The sequence below is a fragment of the Psammomys obesus genome, unplaced genomic scaffold (genome assembly GCF_907164565.1).
Source record: "Psammomys obesus unplaced genomic scaffold, mPsaObe1.curated_primary_1811, whole genome shotgun sequence".
NCBI classification, from domain to species: Eukaryota; Metazoa; Chordata; class Mammalia; order Rodentia; family Muridae; genus Psammomys; species Psammomys obesus.
Genome location: NW_026591497.1, coordinates 1,961,647 through 1,978,644, shown reverse-complemented (window position 1 = coordinate 1,978,644; position 16,998 = coordinate 1,961,647). Strand labels below are relative to the sequence as shown.

Here is a 16,998-nt window from a genome sequence, read left to right as displayed (position 1 = left end):
AGGAAGGAAGGAAGGAAGGAAGGAAGGAAGGAAGGAAGGAAGGAAGGAAGGAAGGAAACAGAGAAAGATGATACAAAGAAAAATAAAGGAAGAAGCAGGAAAAAGGAATGGTAACATCCATGGAAACCAGTAGAAATGGACACAGAGCAATTTAGCCAAAACACAATTTTCTGAAGTAGGTTATTCTGAAACCAAGTCACTGTAGGACTTGGCAGGGCTCAGGAAGGAGGAAGAAAATGATGAAGGGAATGAGTACCAATAGAGATTTTGAATGACTTAGGATAGGGTGTGGGAGGGCAGGAAGATTAGAAAATAAACTAAGTGAGAACAAAACAGTTAAAATGAACCAGAGAAAACATGGAGGGCAACAGAAGAGCAACTTTAATTTATTGAAATGAAAGTTTCAGCATATAAGTCCAAGGAAAGGCTGTAAGAACATTTAACAGAAAAATATGCTCTAATATTATTAAGGCTGAGAGTAAAGAAAGCCCTTCTGATAGCCAGTGCCCCCCCCCCCAATCACATGGAAGATGAGGGCACAGTAAAAGCTGCCCCCAGAAAGCTCCAGGGCTACATGCATGCCAGCAGACAGTGCAGCAACGCTCACACAGGCAGAAGGGGGTATAGCCCAAGAGTTTTATATCTAGCCAAACTGTCACTCAACTGCGAAAACAGCAGACAGACATTCTTGAACATGTAAGAGCTGAAAAAATATTGCTCCTGTACATTCTCCTGGAAGAACAAGAAGATTAACTCCAGTCTTGCAGGAGATGGCTAGAGAACGACAGTGAATGGTCTGGCAGAAAGCACTGAGTCTACTTACCGATAGGATTAGGCACAAGACATGGGGATTATGGCCAGAAAACCAGTTATGTAACTAACAGAAGCATGGGCGGGTAATGAGAAAGATGGGTGCTGCTAAGGACTTGTGCGTTGTTTGACCTCCCATCTGAGATGATCTGACCTCCCACATAAATGATAGCAACTCAACACATTTCCTTCCCTCTTACCTGAGGGGAGATGCCTTGGCTTCCAGATATTTGGCTTTACATTATCTGTATATGTTAATACCAAAGCAATAGAAATATATTCTCGTCTATTGTTCTATAATTAAATTCCACCCAATGTTAAATTTAAATGTGAGCTATGTAAAAAGTAGACTCCACAGGGTCAAACAGCAGATAAGCCAGAATACGAGGGAGGGAAGCAGGGGACCATCATAGTAGGACAAAGCTTGGTGCTGCACTGAGAGGTGCGACGGTGTTCAGGGAATAGGCTCATACTTCATAAAGTGGTCACAACAAAGTGCCGGATGCCTAACTAGTCACCTTGCTGGAAACATCCACGAAGGCAAACGACGCATGCAAGATAATTGTTGGCAGGCCCTGGAGAGCAGGCAGAGGCGGGGTCCTGGCATTCTCTGCCTGGGGTCAAAATCAAGCCAGACTATAATAGTCACATTAAGCTGAGGAGCCTGATCAAAATCTGGAGCAACTAACTAGAAGGCCGGGATCTGTGAGGATAAGGTGGTGGAATGGCGGGAGCTGTGACTTTGGGGGGTTCCCTAGGAGACCGTGTCTGAGGGCCAGGCTATGTATGTTCACAGCAAAAGGCGACAGGCTGCTGCAGGGCTTTGAGATGGAACAGGTATGAGCGGTCACCACTGAGAGCTACAGATGGGCTGGCTGACCCACTAGGCCTCACATCAGGAATAATGAGCCCATCCAGGAGTGAGGCCTGCTTTAGACATCTACCAAAGTGAGAAGCCAAGCCTGGCAAGGTCTTGGGGGAGGGGCTGTTGCACTGTCTCCACAATGAAGGTGGCTGAGATAGTTTTTCCACAAACCTGCATGAAGCCATGCCCACACAAGTCCAAAGTGAACAGCCAGTCACTAAACCCACCACTAGAGGAGGCAGATAGATGTTCATCAGCTCACAAGCTGTTCACAATGTGCAGCACATTAACAGAAATCACTAGACGTACAGGAAGGAAGGATGGTGTGTTCCACAATCACAGGAAATCCAGTCAGTAGAGACTGACCCCCAATGGAGCAGGTACCAAACAGATCAAATGAAGACATCTATGAAAAGGAAAGGGCTGTGCAGATGGCACCGAATGTGGAGGCCTGAGTTTGGATTGTCAGGACCCATGGAGACACCCAGGAAAGCATAGTGGCCAACTGAAACATCAGCATTTGAGAGGCAGAGACACTGGATCCTGGGCAAGCTGGCTAGAAGCTCTGGGCACAGCAATAGACCTTGTCTTGATAAACACAGTGGAGAATTATCAAGGAAGACACTTGATGTCGACCTCAGGGCTCCATATACATGCTCATATATGAACACACACAGTCATACACATGTGAACATGCATATGCAAACACACATACACAAAACTAAAGAAAAATATATGCAAATATTTACCAGATTATCATTAGAGTAGGGACCTAGGAATTATTAGTATAGAGTAAAAGTCACAAAAAGAACAGAAAACAGAGCTGAAATACCAACTAGCATAAAATGTTTAGGATAGGGATAACAGCAGACTAGAACTGGGCCAGTGAGCTGCTTTGGAGGGCAAAAGTGCTTGTTGCCAAGCCTGACAAGCTGAGAATGATCCTTGAAACCCACAGAGTAGGACAAAACCTCCTGCAAGCTGTCCTCTGGTTTCTGCAAGTTCCCGGTGCACACACACAGTACACAAACACACAAAGTAACTCAATAATGTCTTCTTCCAGATAAAGGGGTTGAACTCTAGATAAGACTTGGGCCTACAGGGCAAGTGCCAGAGCTGGCAATTGCTGATGAATAGTCAACATTCTGTCTGCGTGGTTGTGGTGAGGCAGGGAATGCTTAGCAGGAAGAGCACACTGGCTGTCCCTCCTAAACACCCACATGGTGTCTCACAACTACCTGTTAATTCCAGTTCCAGGGGATCCAATGCCTTCTGGCTTCTATGGCCACTTGTGTACATGACATACATTCATAAACAACATATAAACAATAATTAAAAAATAAATCTTTAAAAAATATTGTACTGTTTAAGAGGCCAAGTATGATCATGAATGATTAAAGGCATGATTAAAGATCAAGCCTTTAATCCCAGCAGAGGCAGGCAGGTCTCTGAGTTCAAGGCCAGCCTGGTCCACAGAGTGAGTTCCAGGACAGTCAGAGATACATAGAGAAACCCTGTCTTGAAAAACAACCAACCTAACAAACAAACAAAAAACTCAACCCCCAAAAAACAATCAATCAGAAATTGGTTAAAAGCAAAATTAATGTAGGAGGGTGAAGTATGCAGACGCCCAGGAGACAGCAGTGAGAATGCCTCATGGTGTATGTCTCAGAACACACACACTATTTCACAGGCACAGACACACTGGATCAATATGGAGAAACATAGAAAATGAGCAACAGAGGGTCAGAGACAGGAGCAGCCAGAGGACTGCAGATGCTAAGCGTATGGACTTAATCCCATTCCTGATCAGAACACTGAGTGCAAATGGATCAAAGCTCCAATTACAACACAGTGATTGTCAGAAAGCATTGAAAAAGCAACATACAGCTCGGCATAATGGCGCACACCTTTAATCCTAGCATCCAGGAGGCAGAGGCAAGTTCCGTGAGTTCACTGCCAGCATAATCTACACAGCAGCACATTCCAAGAAAGTCAGACCCACACAGTGAAACCCTGCCCCAACCCCTCAAAACCAAGAAATAACATGTCATCCAAATGTAATTTTTTCAAATATACACAAAGATAGGCTAAAGGTAAAAGCATAGAAAAGATGTACTATGCCAAGGGCAAAGCTAAGTAAGCTGAGGCAGCTGTTCAGTATCAGCTCAGGCCAACTTCAAGACAAAGAGCACCATGAGACAAAGGAGGACACTCTAGGCTGGGGACAGTTCAGGAGTAGTGCTTGCCTAGCACATGGAAAGTCCTGGGGTCCATCCAAATGTTCTCTTTCTCTCTCCTTCCCCTCCCTACTCCCCTGCTCTAATACACTTACATACACACAAGCACACACATACACACACACACATACATACAAGCAAGTATACACACAAATACACACAAGCACAAACACACACAAGCATACACACACACACACACACAAGTAAGCACACATACACACAAGCAAGCACACTCAAGCACATACACACATACATTCAAGCACACACAAGCACAAACACACAAACACACATACAAACACACACACACATACAAGCAAGCATGTATGCACACACGCGCGCACACACACACACACACACATATACAAGCAAACACACACACATATACACATACTTGAGGGCACACACACAACTATATATAACCTAAGGAAGAATAGGCCATTTGCAAGGAGGAAGCAAGCATCTGAAATGCTTTTAAACCTCATAGCACTTCAAAGATCATGAAGCAAAACTAGCAGAAATAAAGGGTGGACGAGGTGCCATAGGCCAGGGTCCTCAGGAAGTGGTAGAAAGCTAGACTGTGGCCAGAATCAGTAAGGACTTGAACTGTAGACTGGTTCATGTGACCTACGTCAAGCTGACATAAGACTGCCCAACAGCTGCACTGAACGTGTCTTTACCAAGTGTATGAGGTCTGCTCTCACAGACAATGCCACACATAGGGCCAAAATCAGGCTATGCGTTCATCAACACTGGGACTAACCACAGGGTTAACTAGATTAAGATACCTACAAAATCAACAAGTATTTTGAGATTAGATAATAGGTTTCTAAAGAATTCACAGGTCAAAAAAAATTATACATACACATGGTCTAGGTGGGTCTTGAACTCACTATATAGCTATGGCTGGCTTTGAACGGACAGTCTTCCCCCCACTTCCAGTGCTGAGATTGTAGGCATGGGGCCCCAGGCTTGGTTGTGAAGGTGTTGAAAAACAGACACAGGCCTAAGGAACCTGTGGCAGATCCACTGCAGGAGATGTCTAGGCTGGGGGATGACCTGCCAACACCCCGTGCAGATGGATCCAGAACTACGGGCCCCACAGAGGCCTTTCCAGAGCACAGGTACAACAGAACCCACTCACACATACTCAGAGGCCACGACACTAGCCAGCTTGAGATCCCACCAAAGGATTAAAAAACAGCCTTGATTTATGGGAGAAGGGCTACCATTCAAGGACTCGCCAGATATGATGGCGCATCACTTTTAATCTCAGCACTCTGGAGGCAGAGGCAGGTAGATCTCTGTGAGTTTGAGTCCAGCCTGGTCCACATAGCAAGTCTCAAGACAGCCAGGACTATATAGAGAAACCCTATATCTCAAAAAACAAAACAACAAAAAATTGTTCACTGTACAAAATGCAATTCTCTGGGCTTGTGCACATCATTCTAGGACTTAGGAGATAAGAGTCAGGATCAGGAGTTCAAAGTCATCCTTGGCTATACAGTAAGACTGAGGGCAGTTTGGGCTGCATGAAAGTGTCTCAAAAATTAAAATAAGGGGGGGTGGAGAGATGGCGCAGCCATTAAGAGGACTCACTATTCTTCTGGAGGACCTAGGTTTGATTCCCATCAGCCATACGTTAGCTAACAGCTTTCTGTAACTGTAGTTTCAGGGAATCTGATGCCTTTTGCTGGCACTGCACACAAAAGGTAAACAGAAATATACAGGCGCACATACATAAAATAAAAATATTTTTAAAATGTACAATAAAAGAAAATTTATAAAAGAATTAAGAAAAAGAAAAAGGAAGAAAAGGCAGCAGTAGGACAAGACCTAGCTCTACAAGAGAAATAGCTACATCCTGAAGGCCCAGGAAGGATTAAGAAAACCTAAAATGTGGTCTAAGCCACACTAACAGCTGGTGAATACAATTATTTTCCAGAAGGTGACTGGAGAAAATGCGAAAGAAAATTACTTTATTGGCTGTTCTTGAGCTAGCTTTAAAGGCATAAAGCAAGAAACAATGAGAATGGGAAGAGTTGGAGGAAAGGGCTGAGGGTCCGTCCCGTACCCCAGGGCCTTGGCCATATGTGTGCCTATGTTACAGTCGTCTATGGCACAGCTGTGTATCCAGAAAGACAGACACTTTGTTCTCACGCACATGTGGTCCACTGATGCAAATGGGACCAGCTCTCTGCATTTCAGAGAGCTGAAATCATTCAGACCTTGTTCTCTGACCACAATGTAATTAAGTTAGAACTTGAAAACTAAAAGATAACTGGGGTGTGGGGTGGGGAATCAAGCATTTGGAACCATAAAAAAAAAAAAAGAAAGAAAGAAAAAGAAAAAAAAAAGCAGTTCCAATCAGCTCAGCTCAGAGGCCAGTGAACAAATAAAGACAGGGTCCACCTAAAAGTGAGATGTGATACCTGGCAGGGTGGGAACCAGCTACAGGTCACCTTATGGGAACACAGGCAGAGGGACTGTCAGGTGCCATGTCTGACATGAGTCGCAATGACTCCGCCCAAGGACGGTGGGAAGAGAAAGAAATGACAAGCAAAGGACTGAGGAAGAATGTGCTGACACTCACATACCAGTTACCAACAGCTACAAAATGTAAAGATTTTCACACTTAAAGTTAAAAGTCTAGAAGAACATGATGCCCCACCCCCAACTCAAGTCCAGCATGCGGAGTCCAGACTGAAAGTGGCTGAGGCCAAGAGTGTGCACAGCAGCAAACGCCCCAGGTCTCCCCACTGGATCCCCAGCCCTGCAGTGAAACAGCAATGGAGAGGTTAATTTGTGCCCAGACTTAGCCACTGGGCAGGACAGCAGGGGTTGTTCTGCAGCTCCTGGTCCTTCAACACCATCAGCAGAGCTGTGCGGTAGAGTGAGCAGGTATCAGTCAACCCGCAGCCCAACCGGACCCAGCCAAGCAATAGGGAAACAGCATGTGGTGCGGTGAATTATCTCTGAGCTATTGTTTTTTGGAGGTGGAGTCTTACTACCCAGCCAGAATGGTCTTGAATTCCTAGGCTCAAGTGATCTTGCTTCAGTCTTCTAAAGAGCTAGGACTTCAGCTACACACTGCCACAGGAGCCTTTATTTTGTTGCTCTGATACTAAAGGGAAAAACAATTGCATTTACTAAATTAAGAGTCAGGAACAAAAGCCAAGGCTGTGGAGATGGCTCTGACGGTAAGGCAAGCACAGGGACCTGAGTTTGGACTGTCAGCATCCACATTAAAAGCCCAGCACAATGCTGCTTGCCTGTGATCCTAGCACTGGGGAGGCGGAGACAGGAGGGTCTCTGGGGCTTCCTCGTGGCCAGTCTAGGTGAACTGGTGAGCTCCAGGTTCAGTAAGACACTGTCTCAAAAACTGAGCATGGATGGGGCTCAGCAGAATAAACACTGCTCTTGCTCCCATGTCAGGCAGCTTGCCTGCAACTCCAGCTCCATGGGATCTGATACCCTCTTCTGGCTTCTGCTCACATGCGCACACATTTGTACATACATAGAAGAAAAAGAAAACCTGTGCTAGTCAGAAAGGGGCGAGAATCACATCTGTCAAAACCTAGCATGCACTCACAATCCAGTTCTTCCCCCACAGACACAGACGGAACTTTACCCAGTGAGAGCCTGTCACAGCACAAGAAGAAACAGCCTCCCGGCCCAGTTCCATCCAAGGTGACCTGCTTACATTGACAGGTTTGGGTCCCAACCAGTGCCACCAGCAACTCAGCCCTCCAGCCCAATTGTTGCCATGACCTTCCTTGCCCTTCCAGCTGCCTCGATTTATGGACCTGCTGACACTCTTCACTGGCCTTGACCACCTCTTCCTGCCCCTCTGCTCTCTCCTGGCCAGGCTGCCTGTGTGTGTCCTGGTGATTCTGTCCGCCTTCAATGCTCTCACTGGGCAGAGGCCCAGCTCTGATTCTAAGTGCTTCCCACCAGTGTGCGGGCACAAGCAGTTAGAAGGGCTGCAGAGTTGAGCTTCCCATGAGCTCAGGTGTGTCCTCTGTGTGCAAGGCATCTGACTGCTGCTGTGTATCTCCAACATCCCCTCTACATGGTGCTCTGTCCTCCACACACAGGCGGCATTCAGAGCCTGCACTGGGGCAGGATATGGGGCAGATGCTGTGGAGAGGTGCGCCTGAGCATGCACGTGGGGCCCGCCCATGCCTGCAGACAGCCCCAGTTGCTCCTCCTAAGACTGCAGTGCTATAGTCCCGGAGAAGCTGGGGGCTGGGAACCTGTGCAGCAGACTACATCAAAACTGTTTTATCCTTGTCTCCCTGGGAATGGTGGCTTGGCCAAGGCAGAGAGGGGGACTGTTGGGCACAGAGGAGGCCCCACTGGAACCCACTCAGGGCCCTGTCTCAGGGACACTTCCTTGCTATCTCCTTGTCCTAGGAACTTATCAACACTGATTCCCAGAGAGAAGAGAGCAGGTTTTAACCCTATATCCGTGTACTCTGTGTGCTGGCGAGATCCAACAGAGCCCTGACTGTGATCCTCAGAGGCAAAGAGGTATTCAAAGACACAGGGAAGCCCTCATTCTGACTTTCTCCTGCTTCCCTGCTGGTTCTTCATGAGATAGGGGCCAAACTGCCAACTCTGACCAACCGTGGCCCTCTGGGATAGGAGTAAGCCCATATCTACCTCATTCATACCTCGAAACAGATATGGCATGGAGGACTGGTCTCCAGGGAGATGAGAAACTGGGAACCTGGTAGGAACCTCAACTGAGAAAGGACCAGTGCCCACCCTGGGGGCCATGTTCCTGAGTATGAGAAAGCTCTGCAGGGACATGGAAGAATGTCAGGGCCCCGTGCTTCTATATTTCTCATGTACAAATAGCAGTGTGCACTGGGCGCACGATCCCATTGCAAACCCCATGTTCTGCTTCAGGATGCCCAGACACTCTTGGTGCACAGGGAGATAACCCTGCAGTTTTCTGACTCACTGCCCCCAGTGGCTCTGCCGAGGCCATGACTGTGGCACAGCCAGGACTGCAGATGGACACACGGCTGGGACTTTCTGCCGAGCACACTGAGCTGCTCTGGCCCACGGCTCAGTGGACGGGGGTGGGGAAGAGCCTTGTTATTACTTAAAGACCTAAAACACTATTGGCTGTAAATCAGTCCCTGCTTCAAGGCTATGGACCCTACTCCATGTGGAGGAAGGAACGGGGCCTGGGTGCCACCTGTACCTGACAGCGCCTGAGGCTCAGACTTGATGGCTCACAGCAGAGACACCTCAGGGAGGCAGGCTTGAGGTTCTCCCGGCACTCTCCAGTAGATTGTCCTCTGCAGGCATCATACCGGTCATAGCAGCCCCTCCCTGACTGAGCTCTGGCCTGGGTTCAGGACCCTCCAGAAGGATCTGTGGCCACCAGTGGCTCTCACAACTCATGACCTCAGGTGCCAGGAATGCTCGGCGCGGCGTCATCTGGTTCTGATTACCCATGCTAGGCTGCGGGCGCCCCAGCCAGGGATCTGCGTCCCAAGTGGCTGGGAGATTGATTTGGGCTCCTCAGAGGCTTTAGCAGGAGGATGTGAGGAAGGCACGTCTGAACCACCATCGGGTTTGGGCCAAGGCAGGCAGCCATATTTTGGTGCCATGGCACTGCAAGGATGCTGGGGCCTGGAGGCCATCTCGCTGGCTCTCAGGTGTTAAGAATGATTTCAAATAGCTTGTCTCAGCAAATTACCAGATGCTTCTTCCCAGAGGCCTGGGCTTTACAGAACCAGGATCTCTGGAGCCTCTAGGGCCAGCACCAGACCTGACTCTGGGCCTTCACCAGAGTCATGAGTCATTCCCACCCTCCCAAGCAGAAAGGCAAGCTCAGCAGGGGGGCTGGGGCTCCCCACCTCCTTTGATGTGTACTGCTGAGTCAGGCCCTGCCCACCTCACCCCAACTACTTCCATGCTACAGTTCCTAGCTCCCCTTCTGCTTTAACTTTTCAATTCATTAGTAGAGTAAAAGTTCATCTCTGGACTGGAACAGGCCCATAAATTAAGTCTTAAGTTCCAGCAGCTGTTTCCCAAGCATGTTGGGACAGTCCAAGAAGACATGGGCTGGAAGGGTTTCTTTCCCGGTGTGGGGGGTAAGAGGCTGGAGTAGGAGCTGTACAGAGCTGGCAGGAGCTGCCTAGGTGTCAGCCCTCCGCCTGCAGGCTGAAGAGAGTGAAGCCACAAGAGGCAATGGATGCTGGACCCCCGGGATGCTGCCATTTTCCAGGCTTCAGAGGCTGCAGGGGGTGTGTGAAAGAGACCCCAAAGCCTAATTACTGGGCTCAGCACCTAGTGAGGGGGCACAAGACACGCAGACTGAGAGGTTGAGTAGCGACTTCCCCACATGCTCACACACAGGCCACGGTTCTGAGGGCTTAGAGGCTCTTCTGCATGTTAGAGGTCCTTTCCTTTACAGCAGGGGCACTAAGTAAAAGATGGATGGGTGGACGTACAGGACAGTTTTACTCTGAATCCACCATGTACCCAGAACAATAGGACCCACAGGGGTGGTCAAGGCTCAGAGCTACTGATCAGAGCCTGCCTTCCCAGTGGGCCTCACTGTCCACTTTCCTTTTCCTATTAGGCAGTGCTGGTGAGAAGGCCAGGCTGTCTATGCTGTCTCTGCCCCTCAGTGGGGCACTCCTGGATGTGCTCCTGCTTAGCCACAGTCACCGTCCCCAACCCATGGTACATCATCTTTTTGGGCAACTCTTACAGTTCTAGTCGACATCAGCTTCCTTCTGCTCTAGGACGTCCCTTGACTCCCATTCACTGTCCACAATCAGACCCTTTCCAAGAATGGCCTCATGATAAGGTCCTAATCTGTACCTTGGGTTTAGTGATGCTCTCAAGACCCTGGTGCCACCCAGCATCAGCTGAACCCTGACTTTCCCCACGCACCCACATACCTCAGGAACTGGTAGAGGCACTTAGACCTGGCCCTCACGTGCTCTAAGCAAACCTGATCCTCAGTCACAAGGCCTGAGCTGGGCAGAGTGAGGGTCCTGAGCAAGGTTTCCTTCCCACTTTGGGAAGGCTGCAGTAATGTACTCTGAAGTAATGAACTTCAGGGCGGAGGCAACCTGGGCCATCATGTCCGCACAGAAGGGTTGACATGGCCCCAGCTCTGTCCTAAGTGCTCTGGCCAAGTCCAGTGAAGCTGGGAGATGGGCTAAGGCCACATAATGCTGTACAGGGCATGGAGCTCTCCCATCAGGGCTGCTTCCAAGGCTAAGCATGTCCTCTGAGACTCTGGGGAACAGGTTCCTTTCTTACCCTAAGACTGTGTACCCAGGCCACCTCCGGGGGCCTGGCAGCCTGTCGTCTCCCAGGTCTGCAAAAAATCCAAGTCGGATACACATTCCACAACCTCAGCCATAACCCCTCTATCCCAAATGGGGAACAAGTCATCTGGGCCCCTTATACTGTACTCTGGAGGACAGAGGCAATCCTGAGGCATACAAACTAAGAGAGTCCACACGATGCTGTGGGATCATCTCTAGCAAGCCCTGCCCTTACTGCCTGGTGGGTTCTCCTGTTACCCGTGACCAACAGTCTCCCTAGGGCCAGCTTATAGCTCCTACCAGGTCATGGCTTTGCAGGGCTTTCTACCACTTTTCTTTTCCTTTCTTCTTTCTTTCTTTCGTTTTTTTTCCCCCCTTTGATTAATCAGTTCCTTACTGACCACATTCCTCTGAGTTTTCACAAAGGAGTTTGGTCTGCCTGGACACTACGTGCCTTTTTTCTAGATGGACAAGACTTGATGGCTGTTAACCCAAGGTCCAGGAGAAACCCAAACCATGTGAACGGTGAGCCCACGCCCACTGGCCCTTGCTCCCCTACTGCCTCCAAGTGATTAATTAGCTAGGGAACTGCAGCCGCTCCTCTTCATGCCTAAATATTGTTTCGGCCTATCAGACTGTTAGTGCAGAGCAGGATAAATGAGACCCGGGCCTGTGCACTGACCTGCAGGGACTGCTGGGCGTCCAGACTCCAGACAGCCAGTACCTTCCCGGCAGAGCCTGAGACGCCCTTGGCCTTCTGAGAATCGAAGTCAAGGCCCATGACAGGTTCTTCATGGCAGGCGATTTGGCTGCACACCTTCCGCTCTGAGATGTCCCACAGGGTTACCGATCCATCCTCATAGCCAGCCAGAAGGAGGGGGCGGAGATTGGAGTTGCTCTGTGGGGAATGGCACAGTGGTTGGCTCTCAAAGGGTCTTGTCTTCAATGAGCTTGAGGGCTGTGGGAACAGCTATTTCTCTGGCCATGCCCAGAAGTGGGTTGGCCCAGCCAGAGAACAGTTCCTTTTGCTTTCCACACAGCCAGCAGCCTCCCACATGCCTCTCACGGGGCTGGCAGGGCCATTGCTGAGTATCTGAGGAGCTGGGGGTGGAGTGCAGAGCGGTTGAGCTGAGCCCCCAGGCCTCACACGGTCATGCATTTCCACTTACACTGGATCCCATCCAAAGCAGGGATGGCGTGATACCCACTGGCACCTACTAACACCCTGGGGCGGCTAGGGACGGACTCATCCTTCATCATCACCCCCAGGTGTAAGACTCGAAGCCAGTCCTTATTGAGGCTAGTCATCTAGAACCACCAGGCAGGAAAACTAAAAGCTCAGTGAAAAGGCTTTTCTGGGCTTTGTTAACGTGGCTGCAGAAGCCCCCACCCTTGGAAGTTTGGTGTGAGAGGCCCTCACTACCGTGATGGATGAGGGCGAGGGTCAGAGGGCTCTTCGCCCTGGGCTGATGCTCGTTTATTTAGCCCCTGAAACAACTACAAAAGAAGAGTACTGCAGGATTCCAAGTCACCCTCAAGGACATACCATCAGTCCCTGAACTGCACAGCAGCCCAAGAGAAACTGCACAGGGCTGAGCACGGAGGCCCAGGCTAGCTGGAGGCCTATGGCATGCATCTAACAAACAGCACAAGGGCCAGGGCTCTCTGGGTCAGCACAAGTAGTGGTATGATGTAGGGCACCTTTGGGGGACAGTAGGACAGGGCCCACTGTAGACCAGCATCTGGAAGGATGGCTATAACAAAGAGGGACACAATTGCCAGACTTTCTGCAAGTGCGGTGAACTTACCAAGGCCAGAGCTGCCATAGATGTGGCCTCTATATGTCCCCAGAAATGGATGGTAAACTGATTGTGTCCTGCTGGTGATTCAAGTTCACACATATAAAATAGGAAGGAGTGAGGCTCCTGAGAGGAGGCATGACACTTTCTGTGTTTTCCTGGGTGATTTATTTTTAGCATCATCTTCAGTCCCTCTCTCCTAGGGCCAGAGCCCACACTGTGTGCTTTGACCATAACCCCAAGAGGCAGGGTTGTCCAGGTCTCTGCACATGTCCAGTACCTGGTGCAATAGTTCTGCCTGGCTCTGCAGAGGCCCTGTCTGCACTGCTGCACTGTTCCTAAGCTTTGTCACAGGGATCAGCTCCCTGCTGGTGTTTCTCAGGTCATCTACTTGGAAGTGATTTGTGCAGACCATACTCTCTGCCCTACTGGCAGCTAAGTCCCTTCACACAGGCTGCTTAGACAAGTAGCTGTGAGCTGGGTCATGGCAGAGGCAGTGCCAGGTGCAAGAATTCCAGAACCCTTTGCATCCCAATGAGGAATACATGCCAACTCTTGTCATTCTTAATCACCAGCCACAGCATGGCCACCTGGTAGATGCTACCCTGAAGTTCACTTGAGAGAACTGTGTCAGGCTACAGCCCTAGCATTGGTCTGTGGTGACATCTATCACATTCCCACAGCTCTGGCTATGCTGCCTCTCTTCACCAGGCTGCTTTCCTTGTTTTCTGAGTCAGGGCAGTTCAGAGCTCCCCTCATTACTGGTATGAGTTCTAGCTGGCATGCACAAAGCTTCTGACTATGAGTCCTGAGCAATATAGATTATTCAGGGGCTACTAGAAAGACCCCTCTGCCATGGTAGCCAGAGCAGGAGCCAGACTGGCCCAGAAGGTAAGCTTGGGATTTCAGCCCCTGCCAGTTACCACCACAGCCCAGCACCTGGCCACATCACTCTACTAGTTCTACCCTGGTCCCTGTAGCCTTCTAGTGACAGGCAGCACAGGCTTGACAAGTATTCTTGTAGCCAGGAGGCCTCTGGTGGCCACAGCTCTGACGCTGCAAAGCCGAGGATCTGAAGTCATCCTGCCCTTCCCTCTTTAGCAGCTCCTTGTCCACAGCTGGGACCTACAGACAAAGACTGACTCTGAAACCTCTTCCACCCTTTGAAGTAGGGCCTGAGAGATGGTAGCAGGACAGGGGCCTATAGGAACCCCAATGCTGTGTACTGCAACTCAGCTAGAGAGGCCCCAAGACTCAGACTGGGAGCCTTCTCTGAGGGTGGGTATGGTGACGTTAGCCCGATTTACGGCCTGGAGTTATGTAGCAACACAGAAGAGCTACTTTGAGGCACAAACTAAAAATGGACCTGAGTATTTCAGAAAAATTTATCAAGTCAGGATACTTTGCTACACTCAGATTAGTGAGTTCCTATCCTAGGATTTCTGGATTTAGGAGAAAACAAAGAACATTCCTATAACCAGAGGCCTTTTGCAGCTACAGGCTTCATGTTGGATCTATATCACCAACAGAACCATGATTTGTCCTTCTGTCAACTATATTAATTGCCTTAACAAGTTTGTACATCCCTTTCTACACATTTTTTTTTTCTGATGGAATTTTTACATGATTGTGCAATGACCTATGTTTCCCAGGGTACAGAATAGGGATCGGTGTAGCCACAGATGCCTGTGCCAGAACCTGTATGTACTGTGGTCACCCCCCCTAGATACTAGAGTGTAAGTAAGCGAAGGCAGAATGAGGATACATTTATTTCCCCAGGGATGTGCCCAGAAACTCTTGGGGAGCCCCATCGGGACACACTGTAGCAAGAACTAGGCTCTGCCTCTGACAGGTTGCAGACTTGTAGGCCCCAGGAGCTTTGTTAGATAGGGTCTCAGAAGCCCTGCCATGGTCACCCCCCAACAAGGCTTTCCCCCAGGAAGCTGCATAGCAAAGGCGGCACGCTAGGATCAGCTTATTGAAGACTCCAAATCTAACCCAGATCTCTCATTTAAGAAGCTATAGGGAGCTGGAGGGGATGGCACAGTGGTTAAAAGCACTGGCTGCTCTTGCAGAGGACCCAGGTTAGATTCCCAGCACCTACATGGTGCTCACAACTGTCTGTAACTTCAGTTCCAGAGGTCCAAAGCTATCTTTTGACTTCCATAGGTACCAGGCACACAAGTGGTACACACATTCATGTAGACAAAATACCCATACATAAAGATAAAAATTAAAAAAGAAGCTGCAAGGAAAGCCACATGAAAGCAGGCCAGACATCTTTCTGCCATCCATCCAGACAGAATCCCTGGGGCAGGCACAGAAGTGCCTTCCCCATGCCTCCTGTGGGTCATGCAGGCAATTCCAAACTGAGCAAGCCCATCATCTCATCTCACTTTTTAGAAGAGTTCAAGGAGGCAGCAAGTATAAGACAGAAATCACCAATGAGAACTAGAAAGATGGCCAAAGGGTTACAAATCCCTCCCCACATGGGCGCTAACCTCTGACCTGCCCACTGTTGTCTGTACCAGTTAAGATAGGGGCTGAGGCTTCCAGGACTCTTTGCAGATAAATACAGTAAATAGAGGTGACCCAGAAGGGAAAGATGCTGACCTTGATGTTGCCCGGGAAGGCCTCACCTTGTAAAGGTCTGGTGCTTTGGAAGGCAGAGGTGGGGAACTCCAGACCTTAGGCTGTGATGTCTACCTGGGTCCTAGTTTCTGCAACAGCCCCAGGAGATGGTGCCTGACCCCCCAACAGAAACAGAAATCAAGAACAAAGAAAATGGCTACAGGTTAGATATCCATGGGATGGCCGTGGGGAAATCATCATGCTAATGTTCCCCTATAAGGTCAAGTCAAGGAGTGACAAAAATGAATGCCTAGCACAGTGAGGTCCACAGGCTTGTTGACATCAGCTAGCCTTTTCCCCAGCCTCAGCAGAGCCAAGGACCAAAAATGCTGAGAAAAAGGGTACATTCTTCTGGGAGCGGGCCCAGCAGCTGACCCAACTGTGCCCACCTCACAGCCACATCTGGGCATCCATGCGGCACACTGCCCAGGGCACCTGGTTTCTCTGTGATGTTTCTCTTGGGGTACCTTCCAAGCAACAGTCAAGAGAAGCCAACGTCCAGTCAGCTTTGGGCCCCAGAGGACAGCAGGTACATGTTCTCTAAGGGATAGTAGATTTGATGACAAATCCAATCCCGAGTGGGCATGACTCAAGGCTGTCGGGTGTGGCTGGCGCATGCTGTCTTACCTGCCACAGCCCCAGGCACATGGGCATGCCTGGCTTGGCATCCGCCTCCGGCTTCAGGGTGCACACTGACGTCTTGGATGGCATCTCCAGAATCTGAACCTGACAGTGAGAAAACAAGCTGATTTGGGCTGATGCCAAGCCAAGTCTCTGCTATGCAAACAAGAGACGTTTAAGGCGATTAGCCAAGGCTGCTTCGAGTTTCTGTCTGCTCCTCTCCCTGTAGGGACCTGAGCGCAGAGCCTCCTAATTAGTCTGTAAAGGCTAGAGGGCTTTGATGCTCCTGTGGTCCTTGCAAAACAAATGCTCACATCATTCCTGAATGACCACCCTTTCACCAGCAAGTAGCTACCACATGCCTTTCCCCATTCTGTCATTTGGACAAAGCAGGTCTGGCCTACTTGGACCTACTTACTTTGGCCATTCTCCCTCCTTTGCTTGTCTGTCTCTCCTGGGTTACGGTTTCCAAGGTCCCTCTCTGAATAATGATGCAAAACCCTTGTGTAGCAGGCCTGGGACCCTTCCACTACCCTATCAGCATGCTACCTGGAGCCAAGGCCAGCACCACTGGATCCTAGTTTTCAGTACCCAAGTACCTGACTTGCCAACCTAGCCTGAGATGCCAGGCCTTTCTGTGCCTAGGCTGAGATAGGCCTTGTGGTCTACACAGACCATGTGGATATGCAAATCCAAGTGGACTGCTCATATGCTGGCCAGCACCATCCTTA

At 49.5% G+C, this 16,998-nt stretch overlaps 1 protein-coding gene across 1 annotated transcript in view; it reads right to left on the bottom strand.

Annotated features, from left to right (window-relative positions):
- The window catches only part of Gnb1l (G protein subunit beta 1 like), a 64,882-nt gene that overhangs the window by 5,146 nt on the left and 42,738 nt on the right, over positions 1–16,998 (bottom strand). The window contains exons 6-7 of the mRNA XM_055610283.1: positions 16,274–16,372; positions 11,899–12,114 (exon numbers count right to left, since the gene is read on the bottom strand). Coding sequence (XP_055466258.1) covers positions 11,899–12,114; positions 16,274–16,372 — 315 coding nt within the window. The remainder of the gene's footprint in view (positions 1–11,898; positions 12,115–16,273; positions 16,373–16,998) is intronic.